This window comes from Odontesthes bonariensis, chromosome 1 (genome assembly GCF_027942865.1).
Source record: "Odontesthes bonariensis isolate fOdoBon6 chromosome 1, fOdoBon6.hap1, whole genome shotgun sequence".
Lineage (NCBI taxonomy): Eukaryota > Metazoa > Chordata > Actinopteri > Atheriniformes > Atherinopsidae > Odontesthes > Odontesthes bonariensis.
Window position 1 is genome coordinate 43666069 of NC_134506.1, and position 17484 is coordinate 43683552.

Below are 17484 nucleotides of genomic sequence, written 5' to 3' on the forward strand. Positions count from 1 at the left end.
CCAACATTTCAGAGAATCTAGTATGCATCCGGGAACTTCTCGCTTACTCAAACTCGCTTACTAACTCAAAAAGTTAGTATGAGTAGTAGGGGAAGTATGCGGTTTCGAACACAGCACTGCTCTACGGTTACAACCTCTCAGTACTTTGGAATTAACAGATATTATATTCTTCGAAGTCTCATGTTTAGTATCGTCTTGCTCCTCATTTATTGATTGCTCTGACTTGCATGTGAAGCTAAAGAAACTTTCTAATCATGGCTTCATGCTGGTACTATGCTAGGATCTCAACAGACTTCTGTTCATGCATTGCATGGTTTGTTGTCTTTCTGTATCACTGCTGCATCTAGTTGCTGTAACAAGCAGCCTGTCTGTTGGCTAAGACATCTGTTGGATAAGTGATCAGGATTAAGAAAACCGGAGAGGAAAAACTACATTTTCATCCAGCCCTGGTGGAGCTACTCTGTCTCAACTTCTAAATCTACATTTGTCCATTTTTGTCACCAGTTGGGAGAAGCATTATAGATGAGCTCAGTTCAGCACATAAACACATTTCATCATCATGGATAAAGTTTGAATGGTTGATCTCACCTCTCTCCTGAGCTCCCACTTCTGGCAGCTGATCCTGACATCCGACCAGGAGGCAACACCTCCGTGTGTCCAAGCCGCTGCACATATTACAGTTTTATACTGCGTGGAAAGTGAGATTACAGTTTGCTGTACGTTTGTGGAAGATTCGGTAAAGGGTTAAAGCTGCATGGAGTGAATAATCTGACAGGACAGTAAAGGCTCCTCCTGTCGCTAGAGTTTGGAGAAAAAAACGGTCCTCAAACACACCACGAAGACCCCATCCGCCGGTCAGCTGCACAAGGTGAACCTGAACGTCATTAAAACATGGAAACAAAGCTGTGTTTGCTCATTATCACGGGCGTTCGTGCAGTTCGAGGACATGGTTTGTTTCCGGTGAGGCGTCGGCAACGACTGGCCTGTAAGTTGTGGAAGAAAACAGGAAGACGCACAAAGATTATGGAGAACGAGCACTGACATAGACTTTGTGTTCGAAACCGCCTACTACATACTACATACTCATCGATCAGACAGTATGCAGAGCGTTTACCCACAATGCATTTCGCTCCTGCCCGAGTCGAAATCAGCCGGCCTGAAGCTGATTTTGCTTAAGCTCTAAACTCTGTAAACTTTAGCAACATTTGAAACATTTTCAGGAGAGAAAGTAGTCGTTTAGATCCCCAACGTGTTGAAAACCTGACAAAATACCGGCTGTTTACAATTTTGTTCCCACGAATTCGGCGCTACTAAAGCTAGCCGCAGTGAGCAACGCACTTCCGGTTATTTTCACAAAATAAAATACCCGTTGCCTTTTATCATAGGGAAAGCCGTTACGATACAATTGGTGCTTTTGTTTTGAAAACAGGAAGTGAACCTACCCTCGTTGTAGCTAGCTTGAAACTGCCGTTTTGACAGGAAATGACGATCGGCGACGTCACGTTACGTTGCATCTTGGGTAGTTTGAGTATGAGTAGTAACCTCATGATGCATACCCAACATTTCGGCAAATCTAGTATGCATCCGGGAACTTCTCGCTTACTCAAACTCGCTTACTAACTCAAAAAGTTAGTATGAGTAGTAGGAGAAGTATGCGGTTTCGAACACAGCCTTAGTCTAGCTGACCACTTCTTCTTCCACACACAGATGGATGCATCGGAGGCAGCATAGGGTCCAGCGTCTTGATCAAGGATAAAAGTTCGACACACGTGTTCCAGAGAAGCCGGAGAGTAACTCATCCTCCAACCGGCAGACGGCCGCTCTTCCTCCTGAGCTACAGCCAATCCAAGAATCACGATTCTCCAGCTGAACTGACGACCTGAATAAATCTCTCTCACTGACAGAACTTCCTGAATTGGCTGAAAAAACGTGTAAAGACTGACGAACTGACTCTGTTGGAAGATACCGAAGGAAAACTCCAGAAAACAGACATGAACTCAACATTTCTGTTTCCAAACAGTGCGTTAGAGTCTGATTATGAATACAAATGAGGGGTCTCTACACTGTAAACGCCACCATTGGAACACATCATGGATGCCTGGGCTCCGTCGTTAGACAGCCGTCACAGGAAGTATGGACTGCTGAGTCTTGCTGGGTGTCGGTTCATCTTCGTCTTTCTCGGTCCTCGTGGTGACATCTGGTAAGAGATCGGCTTTGGCCCGGCTCTCCTCGGCCTCCTCGTGCTTCCACACCCGCTTGTACTCCTGCTTCAGCTCCTGGTAGGAGTGGGAGAAGGTGTGGAAGATGGAGGTGGCGGGGAACGCCATGATGAGGATGCCGCTCAGGATGCTGAAGAGCGCCACCATCTGACCGGGGATGCTGCGCGGCACCATGTCGCCGTAGCCCACCGTGGTCATGGAGATGATGGCCCACCAGTACGAGGCCGGGATGCTGCTGAAGCTCTGATGGGGGTGCGTGGCGGCAAATGGCGCCAGTTCGCTCTCAGCCAGGTGGACCAGCGGTGAGTAGAGGGTCACGGCCACGCAGACGAAGAGCAGCAGCAAGCTGAACTCCCTCATGCTGCGCTGCATGGTCATCCCCAGCGTTTGCAGGCCCAGAGAATGGCGCGCCAGCCGCATCACGTAGAGGATGCGGAGCGCCCGCAGCAGGCGCAGGATCAGACTCAGCTTGTCCAGGTAGCCTCGGCCCGCCCCCATGACGCCGTCCTCCTGCGACTCGTCACCGACGTCCACCACCAGGGACACATAGTACGGCAGGATGGCGATGGCGTCGATGATGTTGAGCGGGCCGCGGGCGAAGGCCAGCTTGCTCTGGGAGTTGACGAAGCGCAGCAGGAACTCCAAAGTGAACCAGGCCACACAGATGGACTCCACCACAAACATGTTGTGACACTTCTGGGAGCACTCGCCCTGCAGAGGTACAGAAACACAGAGGCCATTTCTGAAAGAGTTTACTGTGTGCCGGTCAACATTTGGTCAAAATTATTTGCATTTCAACATCAATAAGCTCCAACGCCAACAACAGTCTTTCTCTCTCGGTCGCCATCGTTCACTGTGAGGAGTGGAACGGAGCCGGAAGGTAACGTAGCGCCGCCTACTGATCGGGAGGTGAACTGCCTTGGGTATCCGACATCCCGACAGAGAACTTCGAAGGGTTTAACAGCCTCTGCGTGACCACGGAGTCGGATTGGCGGATAGCTACGGAGAAGCATACCGAGGCCTTTAATCTGACTAAGAATTGGATCGGATGGGATTCAGACCCCGAGATAACTGGGTTGAAAGTCACTCTAACTCATGCTTGTAGACGCTGAAGCACGTGGTGAATCAGACTTTGCGTTCTGCGCATGCTCCAGATGTTTTCCCGGGGTCGTGACCCGGAAGTCAAAGGAGACGATATTCCTGTTGTTGTCGCCGTCAGAAAGAAACAAACAACGCGATGGAGAATGCTCCGTTGGGCATCGAGTTTGTGCAACAAGCAGCTCATCACAGACCAAATGTAGAGGGACGTAGCTTCATCTGGCTCTGCGTTCTCCATCTTTCTCCAATGCCTGAGTTTGTTGTTGTTGTTGGTGGTGAAGAGGTCAACAGGAAGTGGCTCTATTAGCAACAGCTGGAATGGGTACAGCGCCACCTATCATACCGGGGTATGTCACGCTTTGTGCCTCTGATCCCATTCATTCACCGCCAGATATCCAAGGAGAATTACCCTCGCTCAGCTCATTCTTATTGTAATTTAGCCAATAATCCGATCCTTTCAGTGCCATGTGACCCCACTGAGTGAGAAGAAGAAAAGCTGAATCAAACTGAACTATAAGTAAAAGAAGAACAAAGCAGAACAATTGAATAAGTTAGGAAGGTTCCAGGTCTGCTTTGGGTTCACTTCCTGATCTTAAACCAGTTCTTTGTGTTTCAACAGCCATGAAAACTGAATCCAGGTGCTCCCTCTCATGGAGAGAGTATGGTTGGAAGGACATTGTAAGATACTTTATTACAGATACAAGATGCTGGAGACTCTGTGGGGGAAATAAGGCCAATCATTTCCATGTCTTTTGGGGATTCCCTCGTATTATATCTTAATTGGCACGAGCTTAAGAAGAGAATGAAAAAAAATTCTGAAAGTGAAACTTCCACTTACGTTTGAAGTTTTATATTTTGGGAAAAGAGAACCAGGAGATTACAATGTCAGGACAAAAATACATATTTCAAAAAATGTTGGTGGCTGCTGAAAAAGCCATCACCAGGAAATGGCTGAAAACAGACGCACCTACAGTGGAGGATTGGATTGAGATAATGCTGAATATTTATAGGATGGAGAAGCTGACTTTTTCAGCTAGACCACAAAGAGATACCTTTAAGAATCACTGGGAAAACTGGGTTGATCGGCCCCAACCTGCCCCCACCAGTCCCCACCGGCCCCCACCGGCCCCCACTCATTCCTTTAAATGATAAACTGTCTTGTTATTGGGACTGAAACACGTGACCATACCTCCACATCCTGCTGTGTTACTGTAGCAACATCTTTTCAGTTTCAGACTGAAAAACGTTTAAAGCTGCAGAGTATTTACATTGATTTCTTGTTGGGCTGTGAATAATCTTCTCAAAGTAAAACATCTTTTATCATTCCTGCGGGAGAGTGAAGGAAGAACAAAGCGGTGAGTCTGAGAGGAGCTGAAGGCAGCTTTCACTCAGTGTTAAACCACAGGAAACACCACCCTGTACATCACTCAGTGGGGTCAACATGGCCCTGACAGGATCGGATTATTGGCTAAATTACAATAAGAATGAGCTGATAAAGGGTAATTCTCCTTGGATATATGGCGGTGAATGAATGGGATCAGAGGCACAAAGCGTGTCATACCCCGGTATGATAGGTGGCGCTGTACCCATTCCAGCTGTTGCTAATAGAGCCACTTCCTGTTGACCTCTTCACCACCAACAACAACAACAAACTCAGGCATTGGAGAAAGATGGAGAACGCAGAGCCAGATGAAGCTACGTCCCTCTACATTTGGTCTGTGATGAGCTGCTTGTTGCACAAACTCGATGCCCAACGGAGCATTCTCCATCGCGTTGTTTCTTTCTTTCTGACGGCGACAACAACAGGAATATCGTCTCCTTTGACCTCCGGGTCACGACCCCGGGAAAACATCTGGAGCATGCGCAGAACGCAAAGTCTGATTCACCACGAGCTTCAGGGTCTACAAGCAGGTTTAGAGAGACTTTCAACCCAGTTATCTCGGGGTCTGAATCCCATCCGATCCAGTTCTTAGTCAGATTAAGGTGTCTACATGCACTTAATAACTCTGATTATGGGTGCCAGGCATTAGACGCACATTACTCTGTTGCCAGACTCTTATTCTCCCATTTCCACCCTAGAGTTCGGTTCGCTACTAGTCTAACAGCGATGGTCCGACCGGCATAAAAAGCACATCGCTGCGTGCGCATCGATCGGGAATGGTGTGCGATGACTTTTGGCTCTCATTAGTCAAAAGGAATTCCAGCAAAATGGGAAAAAATGGGAAAATTGTGGATGGGAAAATGCATTGAAAATTAAAAAATAGCCTCGCAGAGTTCCAAAATTCAATGGGAAAATCGATTGAAAAGCACTTAACGAGCCAAAAATGCCAAAAACTTCCCTGTTTTGGAGGCCTCATAACTCAGCCATGCAACATCACAGAGACCTCATTCAAAGTTTATATGTGACAGGAGACTCTCAACTTCAACTGAACTAAAGGCTTTGTTGATAGGGCGGGCAGTAGATTGGCACCCAACAAAATTTCTTTGGAAATTTTCTAGTTGTAATTTAGCCGATAATCTGATCCTTTCAGTGCCGTGTGACCCCACTGAGTGATTTATGTGTGATGATGTTCAGGACAGGACGCTGAACTCGGTCTGACACCTTCAGTCTGAACCTTCAGTCTGACACCTTCAGTCTGAGCCTTCAGTCTGACACCTTCAGTCTGAACCTTCAGTCTGACACCTTTTGGCTGCCTGTAAAGATGAGTTTCAGCTCCAGCTGATAGCTCAACAGGAAACAGCACTTTTATCATTTATCATCACATCCTGATAACAGGAGGTGACTGAGTGGACTCACATTCCTTCAGTCAAAGCAGAAGCTGCTCGATCAGTCTTATATGTTCTCTGGGGAGAAGCTGTTTTCTCTGCTTGGACAAATAACAACACTGAAGTAACTGCAGACGGTCCATCACACACCAGCTCAACAAACTCTGCCCTCCCCTGTCCTTCCATCCCTCCAAACAGGCTAACGCTCCAGTGGAAACACCCTGGTCTCTACCTTTAAAAGACAATAAAATATGTCGCTCGTTGCTTTGGAAGCTGTTTTTTTGAAGCCTTGCTCCACATCATGAACATATTTACAACAAAAGGTGAAGCTGGAAAGCAGAATGGACAAAGATGTGTAATTTTTAGGCCAAACATCATTTAATGATGGAGTTGTTTCCAGGAAGATCACCAGGTTTTCCCACAGATTTCTGACATGGTGGCGGGGCAGCAGCTTGAGCAGAGAAACCCAGACGTCCCTGTCCCCGGCCACTTCCTCCAACACTTCTGGGGGGACCCCGAGGCGTTCCCAGGCCAGCCGAGAAACATAGTCTCTCCAACGTGTCCTGGGTCTTCCCCGGGGTCTCCTCCCAGTGGGACGGGCCCGGAACACGTCACCAGGAGGCGTCCAGGAGGCATCCTAACCAGATGCCCGAGCCACCTCATCTGACTCGACCTTTATTTGTTGGAGAGGGCCCCCCCATGAGCTGCCACCTTACCGTGGTGGGGGGGGTTTGCGCGCCCCAATGAGTCTGGGAGTTATGTTGTCCGGGGCTTTAAAGGTCTACAGAAAGGTGATTTTTTTGCACAAAACTGAAATAGCAGATCGATTCCTTATATACCATGGAATTTTTTTTTTGATTTTAAAATAATTTTAGGCCCCTGGATAGTCCTGATTAGGCCCAATAAACTATCACCACATTTGACTCGTATTTGGCAAACCGGAAGTAGCAGACGACAGGTGCGTGACGTCGCGAGTGCCAGCTGCTGGAACAACCCCCAGTAGTTATAGCAGCGAAGCCAGCAGTTTGCCAGACCTGGACAGCTTCTTCACGGCAAATTTCGATCCGAATATTGTCGATGACAATGAAGAAAACAATGAAGAGCCAGAAGAAGAAACCGAGGAGGGATTGGGGCTAGAACCATACAGGTTCGAGCCAGCCATTGCCAGTGACAGTGGGTCGGAGTCCAAGTCCGAGAGCAGTGGGGACGATGATGGTGATCATGGTGATTTTGGTCGTCTTCAGAATGCCGATTGGTGAGCAAAGAGACAGAATTCCATAACGCCCTCCTCTCCATCTCTGATAGACAACACCAGTGTTGCTACATTTGCGGCACTGAAACCTTGTCCAAACACAAGTATACTCCCACTCACTTTCGTGCTTGGAAGTTCCCCATGTGTGCCGCGGGACGTCGCTTGGAAATATAAAACATTGGGTTCAGTGCAGTTTTTATTGCGAGTAGATGTACGAAGTGCTGTGGGTGCGTGTGTTGCCCTCAGCACCAGCAGCTCACATCACCGGGGACAGAGGAAGCAGAGAGACCTGCGGTCGGAACTCTGTGCCTCCCTGTCCGCCTGCCTCCTCTCTGGTGAAATCAGCCGGAGCCATCCCGCCGTGTTCAGCTCCCTGCGGTGCGGACGCTCAGGGGGAATCCACCTGGCGGAGAGCGGACACACTCTCCGCCAGGTGGAGAGTGGAAATCAGCCGGCAGAGCGATCATCAAGAGCCCCGACGTGGACACACCACTCAACAAGCATACTACAATAGCGGCAGCCAGGAAAACCCATGGCACATGTGACGTCGCACGGAAGCCCCGCCCCCAGTCTGGAATTCCAGGAAGGATTTCCAAGCGGCAAATTCAAAATCGCAAATTTCATGCGTTTATGAAATGTTTTGGTGTAGAGTCCAATGATCATTATTGCTCCTCTGTGTATGTATTATCATTATGGGTGTAGTGTCAGCTTTCTGTAGGCCTTGAAGACCCTGGTAGGGTCACCCAAGGCAAACAGATCCTAGATGAGGGACCAGACAAAGAACAGCTCATTAAACCCCCCATGATGCACAAAATTATTGGAAAACACGTTCCTTTGCCTGGACGCGGGTCACCGGGGCCTCCCCCTCGAGCCAGGCCCAGGGGTGGCGCCCGGCAGCGAGTGCCTGGTGGCCGGGTCTGTGCCCATGGGGCTCGGTCGGGCACAGCCCGAAAGTATGACGTGGGTCCCCCTTCCGACGGTCTCACCACCTGTGGGAGGGGCCAATGGGGTCGGGTGCAGCGTGAGCTGGGTGGCAGCTCATGGCGGAGACCTTGGCGGTCTGATCCTCGGCTACTGAAGCTGGCTCTTGGGACGTGGAACAAATTAAGGTAATTCTAATTCTAATTCAGGCGTGGAGCGCTGCAGGACCGCTTTGGGCTTTGGATCCGTTTGCATGGGGGGGGTGATGTGGAGACTCTGTTTTAGGGTGCATCTGCACAGAAAATGTAGCCACCCAAAGGACAATAAAACAGTTCCCAAACCAAAAGCCTGGGTTTAACAGCGCTGTGAGGACTCTACCTAAGCAAAGGGATGCAGCCTTCAGGTCATGGAACAGACAACAGCAAAGCATTAAGAGCCAGATCAGCAGCTACAACTCCTGCACACTTGACTGGAACCCCAATGTTTCGTTCACTGAAACCTGTGCTCCTTAAAGGGACATTATGTAATTTCGTCCCCCATCTAGTGGTGCAATTTTATTTTGCAAAGTTGAATGAATTTGCTCTCTAGCGCCTCGCATTTTCAAATGTGCGTTGCAACTTCTTGAACTACGGCAGGCGGTATGTGTCAAGATTCAAGAAGCTATAGCTTCAGACTCAAGGTCCGTACAAACAAAAAGACATCAAGACACAGAGTACAAAGGATTACATAACACACATACAACAACACTATAAATACAGATGACAGATAACATGTCAGATAACAGAAGTTGACATAGCCTTTGGTGTGCAAGTAATGCCATTAGTCATATTCCGGGAGTTACCGGAAGTGATGTCGACGCAGCGTTAGCAGCAGTGTGTAGTTGCTATCTGGAAAGTGTTCTTTTACATAAACTCCCGGTAAACTTACAAACTTTCTAATGCCTCGTTTTGTGAGTTAAGAGCCTATGTGTACTACGGCAGAAGTTTGGTAACAATCAATGCATTATTAGTGGGATAATTTCTAAAATCTATTTACCATTAGCGCCAGTAATAAGCCATTCAGGCCTGGCGTTGGGGAAAACGCGATTCGAAATGCTTTATGTCCCTCTCGGCACTTCGTCGTTTTTCATAGACCGGAAGGACATGGCAGCCTCCATAGAGCTCGCCCGCTCTATGTAGATACAGACAAGTTATTCTTCACTCAGGAGGATAAGTGAGATTTTTGACAGAGATAATTTCACACAAATGAGGACTAATTTATGAATGAATATGTTGATTTGAGCTAATAAATGACTTAATTTATTACATAGTGTCCCTTTAAAGCAGAGCAGGTGGAAGATGCTCATCCTTTGAGCTAAATGCCAAAAACTTGAACTGAATCTGATGTCTCAGCAGCATCAGGCAGCTTCCCCTTCGATGCTTCAGTCGGTCGACCTGAAAGGGAAACGGTGTTATGGACTGACGGTCCGGCGAGGCCTCATACGCACCCTGTTCTCCTCGTCTCTGAGGTCCGGCATCGTGCTGATGCACAGGCTGATGACGGTGATCGTTACCATGACGATGGACAGGCAGGCGAACGTCTTCCCCGCCAGCCCTGAGTGGGGGTTCTCCATCACCTCCCGCAGGACCGACACCAGCCTGCGGAAGCCCTTCTCTGTCTGCGTGGCGCTCTTCTTCAGCATCTTCCTCTTCTGCCGCCACTCCTCCTCCTTACGCTTGCGCTCCGCCACCTCCTCCACGCGGGTGATCATGCGGCGCCGGCAGCAGCGCTGCATGTGGCCCGGGTCCACGCCCCAGTAGTCCAGCTCGTCGTGCAGGGACACGGCGCACAGCTCCCGCAGCAGGCGCAGCTTCCCCGCAGCCAGGAAGTTGAGGATGACCCTGAAGGCCGTGGGGTTGCGGTCGAAGAAGTACTCCCGGCGCGCCTCGTCGTAGTCGTCGCACAGCCGCGCGATCTCCTCGGGCGTGGAGCAGGAGCGCAGCCGGCCCAGCCGGCTCTGGGGGAACTGCTCCAGCGTGCTCCAGGGGAAGGCGTATCGGTTGCCCCCGACATTGATGAGAACCTGCAGGGCGTGGTCGACCACGAACGAGGCCCCGGGGTCCCGCAGCAGCTGGGCGCGCTGGAAGTAAACGCCCTTCTGGGTCTCGGTCTCCGGGATCTCGGTGAAGAAGCGGTCGAGGCTGCTGTCGTCGGTGCTGACGGAGTAGTTGCTGAAGTCGTGGTTGGCGTTGCTGATGATGGGCATGCTGGCAGCAGGACGCGACACGGGATGGAAGAAGAATCAGGAGGACGACTGTTTGCTGAGAGGACGATGAGCTGTGGGGAGAAGAAATAAAACCGATTACATCAGGTGACCCTGAAGAAGGTGAAAACTGTTTTTAAAGGGATAGTTCGCCTCTTTTGACATGAAGCTGTATGACATCCCATATCAGCAACATCATTGATGAACATCTTCTTACCCCCTGCTGCGTCCTGTGAGCAGAGCTCCAGCCTCGTTTTGGTGTTGATGAAGGTAGTCCGGCTAGTTGGCTGGGGTTTAAAAAATAAAGTGTTTTGCTTCTCAGAACAATATGTGTTCAACAGAGTAATACATTTGCCTCAGACCTCACAATCGCTTGGCCCTATTTTCTCTCCCTTCGTATCACTGCCTGCTGTGCAGACCGAGCAGCAAACACCGTAACAGACGCGGCTATCACTAGGTGGCTGAACGCATTGATATGAAGGGAGAGATAATAGGGCCAAGATGACACAGGCTGTGTTCGAAACCGCATACTTCTTCTTCTACTAACTTTTTGAGTTAGTATGCAAGTTTGAGTAAGTGAGAAGTTCCCGGATGCATACTAGATTCTCTGAAATGTTGGGTATGCATCATGAGGTTACTACTCATACTCAAACTACCCAAGATGCAACGTAACGTGACGTCACCGATCGTCATTTCCTGTCAAAACGGCAGTTTCAAGCTAGCTACAACGAGGGTAGGCTCACTTCCTGTTTTCAAAACAAAAGCACCAATTGTATGGTAATGGCTTTCCCTATGATAAAAGGCAACGGGTATTTTATTTTGTGAAAATAACAGGAAGTGCGTTGCTCACTGCGGCTAGCTTTAGTAGCGCCGAATTCGTGGGAACAAAATAGTAAATAGCCGGTATTTTGTCAGGTTTTCAACACGTTGGGGATCTAAACGACTACTTTCTCACCTGAAAATGTTTCAAATGTTGCTAAAGTTTACAGAGTTTAGAGCTTAAGGGAAATCAGCTTCAGGCCGGCTGATTTCGGCTCGGGCAGGAGTGAAATGCATTGTGGGTAAACGCTCTGCACACTGTCTGATCGATCAGTATGTAGTATGGAAGTATGCGGTTTCGAACACAACCATTGTGTGTAATTACTCGGGCTGGGCGAGTTAACTCGTTATTATCACGTTAACTTGTTAAATATTTAACGCAGATAAATATTTTATGGCGCATTAACGCAGGTTTTATTATTGTAAAAGTCTGTTGAATGCATCACATTTAGAGTTACAGCAAACACCACGAAGCATGGAGTAATAAAATAAAGATAAACTAGCAGCTAACATAACCGCCACAGGTGTGAAGCTAACGGCGCTAACCGGCGCTACTTCCTGTTTTACTTGTTTCAACATAAAAGCACGTATTTCAAAATAAATTTAAAAAAAACTCCTGCATTTACAGCCAAGTTGAATTGTCTTCTCAGCGTAGTAGTTCCAGTCTAAAATATCACTTAAAGGCAAAACACACAACTGATAGCAGCAAGTCATTCAAGGAAACAGACAGTGGAGCGAGGCTTCTACATAAAAACTACAGAAAGATGCTGATGTTAAAAGTGTGTTTGCACAACAAATGTTATGGCACTTTCATTCATATGGCAGCACATTTAAAATAAAACTAAATGCTAAAAGCTATACACTACTTTTGGATTCATTTTTGGATTCTGCGTACAAATGTGATTAATCGTGATTAATCAGGGAAATCATGTGATTAATCAGATTAAACATTTTAATCGTTGCCCAGCCCTATTAATTACTGATGGAATCAGTTTATTATTGGCAGCCTGTTTTCTATTGTTGATGAGCTCCACCTGGGCTCCATCATGAGGACCACCAGAACAGGGCCCTCCATCTGCTGAACCCTTTTAAACCACTCAGATGATGGGTTTACACAGACATCCTTATCAGAGTTCAGAGCGACCTCATCCTGTAATAAAAGCTCATCTGGTTTGTGCCTGTTTTCTCCAGCAGGTGGATCCTGTAACACTGAGTCTCCAGCCTTGGATTTAAGCCTCTCTGTTGTGCTGCTTTGCATTTAAAGAGTTGTTGTTGAGCCACATTAATCTGCTGCCTGTCTGCAGTCTGAGCACCGCTGGAATTAAACCGTGAAACAAGATAAAAGCGGCTCCACCTGCTCCAGCTTCCTGTTAAACTGCTGCACCTCCTATAATCCAGTGATTTACACCCTTTGACTTGCTTATCTGCTGGGGTGGGACTCTCTCTGTGATGGAGGCATCTCTGCTGCACCCAAACTTTTTGATCTGTTACCTCCAACCTGTCTGGCATTCAGTAATTAAGGTGACGGACATGAAGTCTAAAAGACTTTCCAGCTGGTGCGTAAACTGAGACTTAATCAGAGCCCTCTGATTCCTCCGCCGTTTGGCTGCATCTGCACGCAGAAAGTTTCAGTCATTAAAGTTGCTGCTCGCTCACCTTTCAGGGCGTTAATGCGTCCCGTTCATCTCCTGCGGTGCAGCCGCTCCTCATCACTTAAAGCCGGACACAGACGCGTCATTGCGCCGCCGCTCCGTCCGCAGCTGATGGATCCGCTCCGAAGTTTGCGGCTCAGCGTGTCCGCGCGCAGCGTCGGCGGCCGCGCGCGCGTCGCCGCCCCGCAAGCTCCGGAGTTAAAGAGGAATTAAATGAAAATGATTTCTTTGTCCTCAGCTTCCATCATCCCCCTCCGCGTGCGAGGAAACAACAAATGCGATTATCTAACGGCGGAGCCCTCCTGAAAGCTGCAGCTGTGTTTTCATCTCCTCCTCCTCCTCTTCTTCTTCCTCCTCCTCCTCCTCCTCCTCCTCCTCCTCTTCCTCTTCCTCCTCCTCCTCCTCCTCCTCCTCCTCCTCCTCCTCCTCCTCTTCCTCCTCCTCCTCTCCCTCCTCCTCCTCCTCTTCCTCCTCCTCTTCCTCCTCTCCCTCCTCTTCCTCCTCTTCCTCCTCCTCCTCTCCCTCCTCCTCCTCCTCTTCCTCCTCCTCCTCCTCCTCTTCCTCCTCCTCCTCCTCCTCCTCATTCTCCTCCTCCTCCTCCTCATTCTCCTCCTCCTCCTCCTCCTCCTCCTCCTCCTCCTCTCCCTCCTCCTCCTCCTCCTCCTCCTCCTCTTCTTCCTCCTCCTCCTCCTCCTCCTCCTCCTCCTCACAGTTTCCATAGGAATTAAGATGGTGTCAGGCTTTAATTTTTGGGCTGTGGGTCAGATTTCTTTGTTGTTTTTTCTCTTGATTCTCTTTTATTGTTTGTGTTCTTGGTATTTGAAGTTATTGATCTTCATTTTCTGGTTTATTCTCTGTTTAGTTTCTTGATTTCTACATCTTGCCCACTTTTTATTTGTGCATTTATTTATTCTTTGTGTGTTTTAGTCCCTTCTGTGAGACTTTCACTTCTGGTTTATCAGAATTTGGATTTTTTTTCTTGCACTGTAAAGAATTTCCCTGTAAAATAACATTAAATACTGGCAGCTGGGCCGCCAGTATTTTACTGTTATTTTACAGTGCAACTACTGTTATTTATCAAACAGTATAATACTGTTTTTTTTGGATTACAGTACATGACGGTAGGATAACTGTGTTTTAGTAATTTTACAGCGCATCGACCGTAATTTATTTATTTAATATAATAACGTATTTTGGATTTGGACACCAATTCATTACAAACACTGTTTCATGCTGTTAAATTACAGTTATCTATTGGTGTTGTTAAATGACTGATTTAACTGTTAATTTACATGTGAGGGATGAATATTCAACAGTTGTTACAGCCATTTTGATGGTTTTTATGTTTTGGCCTACTAAGGTAACATTTGGGTTATGTATGACATGAGGTATGAAATATTTAGTTGTTATGGAAAATGTGGAATGCTTATGCCTGGATTATGATTTAGTTTTGTTATTCGGTTGATTGTAAGTATGACGATCACCATTGGGGTGACATCATTGGGTCAAAAGTCATTATATCCGTTTTTTTTGGGTTGGTTTGGTGAATGGGAAATGCAGATTGGGCTGTCATACTATTTTCGACCGTACTTACTTTATGTTGTTACATTTTCATCATCTTTTCGTTTAGTTTGGACTGTTAACTTATTTTGACTACAGTTTCATTCATCACTTGTTATCATCCTGGACGCAATAAATAATTTTCTACAACAAAAGGAGTGCGCGTTCGATCCCAGCCGAGGCCGAGTGTTTCTCCATTCCTTAGAACTTTGGAAAAAATTGGACCTTACAAACCATGAGAAAAAAAAAATGTTAACGTGGAAACGTTACTGGCCCGACTGGAGGCTACGCTTGGCGACTTTTTGAGAGATGCTGTCATGTGGGGAGACCGAGGTGTCGTGTTCATGAGCTACGCCAGATTGCTGTTCTGATTCATGAACATTCATTTTTTCCCCCACATTATCAGTTTCTTCCACTTTGTTTTCGTTCAACCACATTTCCACTCCTTCAACAAAATCTGAGAAACTCGTTACTTTGGGTTGATACCAGTCATTGTGATCATCGTCTCTTTCATCTTCACTCAATAAAGATTGCACTTGTTTATGCACTTGACCAAAGTCATCCAAAAAAGCAACAAAACTGGAAAGTACTTGGTTAACCTCATCTGTGGGATCACCGGCTTCAATTAGTGCATTTATTTCGTTGCGCTTCCTGGTTAACACGCTCAACTTTCCACGCCGACTTTTAATCAACTGGTATAATTGCTTTTCTTGCTAAACAGTTTCTTGTACATCGTCCACATTTTGTTCATCCATTTTTGCACTTTACAAGCTCAGTGCCAAGCGCTACAAGCATCCAGCAACACTTTACGCACCATCCAACACTTTGTTTCTTTGTTGTTTTTTCTCTTGATTCTCTTTTATTGTTTGTGTTCTTGGTATTTGAAGTTATTGATCTTTATTTTCTGGTTTATTCTCTGTTTAGTTTCTTGATTTCTACGTCTTGCCCACTTTCTATTTGTGCATTTATTTACTCTTTGTGTGTTTTGTTTTAGTGTTTAGTCCCTTCTGTGAGACTTTTACTTCTGGTTTATGAGAATTTAGATTTTTTTTTTCCTGGTTTCTGTCTCTAGTTTAGCTTCATGTGATTACTTTGTTGGTGTTTTGTTCAGCTTGTGTTCCTTGAGATGTTTGCTCATAATGCACAGCAGCACGTTTGGAGGAACCCAAACACAGCATATCAGCACAAACACCTCACACCAGATGTCAAGCAGAGTGGTGGAGGGCTGATGATGTGGGCTGGTTCTGCAGCCACAGGACCTGGGCACCCTGCAGTCACTGAGTCCACCATGAACTCCTCTGGATCCCAAAGTGTTCTAGAGCTGCTACCAGCTGCTGGATCAGGGGTTCACTTAGTTTCTCACTGCTGCTACCAGCTGCTGGATCAGGGGTTCACTTAGTTTCTCACTCACTGCTGCTACCAGCTGCTGGATCAGGGGTTCACTTAGTTTCTCACTGCTGCTACCAGCTGCTGGATCAGGGGTTCACTTAGTTTCTCACTCACTGCTGCTACCAGCTGCTGGATCAGGGGTTCACTTAGTTTCTCACTGCTGCTACCAGCTGCTGGATCAGGGGTTCACTTAGTTTCTCACTGCTGCTACCAGCTGCTGGATCAGGGGTTCACTTAGTTTCTCACTCCCTGCTGCTACCAGCTGCTGGATCAGGGGTTCACTTAGTTTCCCACTCACTGCTGCTACCAGCTGCTGGATCAGGGGTTCACTTAGTTTCTCACTCACTGCTGCTACCAGCTGCTGGATCAGGGGTTCACTTAGTTTCTCACTCACTGCTGCTACCAGCTGCTGGATCAGGGGTTCACTTAGTTTCTCACTGCTGCTACCAGCTGCTGGATCAGGGGTTCACTTAGTTTCCCACTCACTGCTGCTACCAGCTGCTGGATCAGGGGTTCACTTAGTTTCCCACTCACTGCTGCTACCAGCTGCTGGATCAGGGGTTCACTTAGTTTCTCACTCACTGCTGCTACCAGCTGCTGGATCAGGGGTTCACTTAGTTTCCCACTCACTGCTCATCGTGTTCTGATACATCGAGGATGAATTTTCTTCATCACGTAACTAATATATGATAGAGAAGTGATTATATATATCTATATATATCTATAGATATATATCTATAGATATCTATATATCTATAGATATATAGATATATATATATCTATATATCTATATATATATATATATATATATATATATATATAGATATATATATATATATATATATATATCTATAGATATATATATATATATATCTATAGATATATATATATCTATATATATCTATAGATATATATCTATATCTATCTATAGATATAGATATATAAATCTCTCTACATATATTTTATATGAATACCAAAATGAATGTTGAAAAATACCAATATTTTACATGCCAGCACATAAAAGTGACACAGATTCAGTCACATTTCTCCAGCTGTAAATGACCAACATGGGCTCCTGAGCTGATTCAGAAACACAACACGTTTCTGTTTCCATCATCAGGTCAGAGTGAGATCAGAAAAGCTGCTGCAGGGGTTATTTTTTACTTCCACCTGATCACAACTGTTCCAGAAAACGAAAAACAGCCTCAGAGCAACAAGGCAGAGACTTTGATCAGAAAACCAACCTGCAGCCGACGATCAGATCTGAGGAATTATTGATCAGACTTTCTTTGTTTGCTTTGGCTGCTGAAACATCACAGTCTCATGGATTAATGACGGATTTATGTCCACCTGAAGCAGCTCACCCAAACAGAGGCGGGTCGTAACGAGTTACATTTACTTGAGTAAGTTTTTGAAAACATTATACTTCTAGGAGTAGTTTTAAATCTCTATACTTTTTACTTTTCCTTGAGTAGATGTGTGCAGCAGAAACTGTCCTCTTACTCCGCTACATTAGGCTACAATGAGCTGGTTACTTTTCTTCTTACCTCTTTGGTATTCTACGCC

At 46.6% G+C, this 17484-nt stretch overlaps 1 protein-coding gene across 1 annotated transcript; it reads right to left on the reverse strand.

Moving 5' to 3' along the window:
- Positions 1-1240: 1240 nt before the first annotated feature.
- LOC142382215 (voltage-gated potassium channel regulatory subunit KCNG4-like) lies at positions 1241-13158 on the reverse strand. Its single transcript, XM_075467825.1, has 3 exons — positions 12974-13158; positions 9743-10572; positions 1241-2930 (listed from the first exon to the last, which is right to left on the reverse strand). The coding sequence occupies exons 2-3, from the start codon at positions 10499-10501 to the stop codon at positions 2112-2114; spliced, it is 1578 nt and encodes a 525-aa protein (XP_075323940.1). The 5' UTR covers positions 10502-10572; positions 12974-13158; the 3' UTR covers positions 1241-2111.
- Between the last annotated feature and the right edge of the window lie 4326 nt (positions 13159-17484).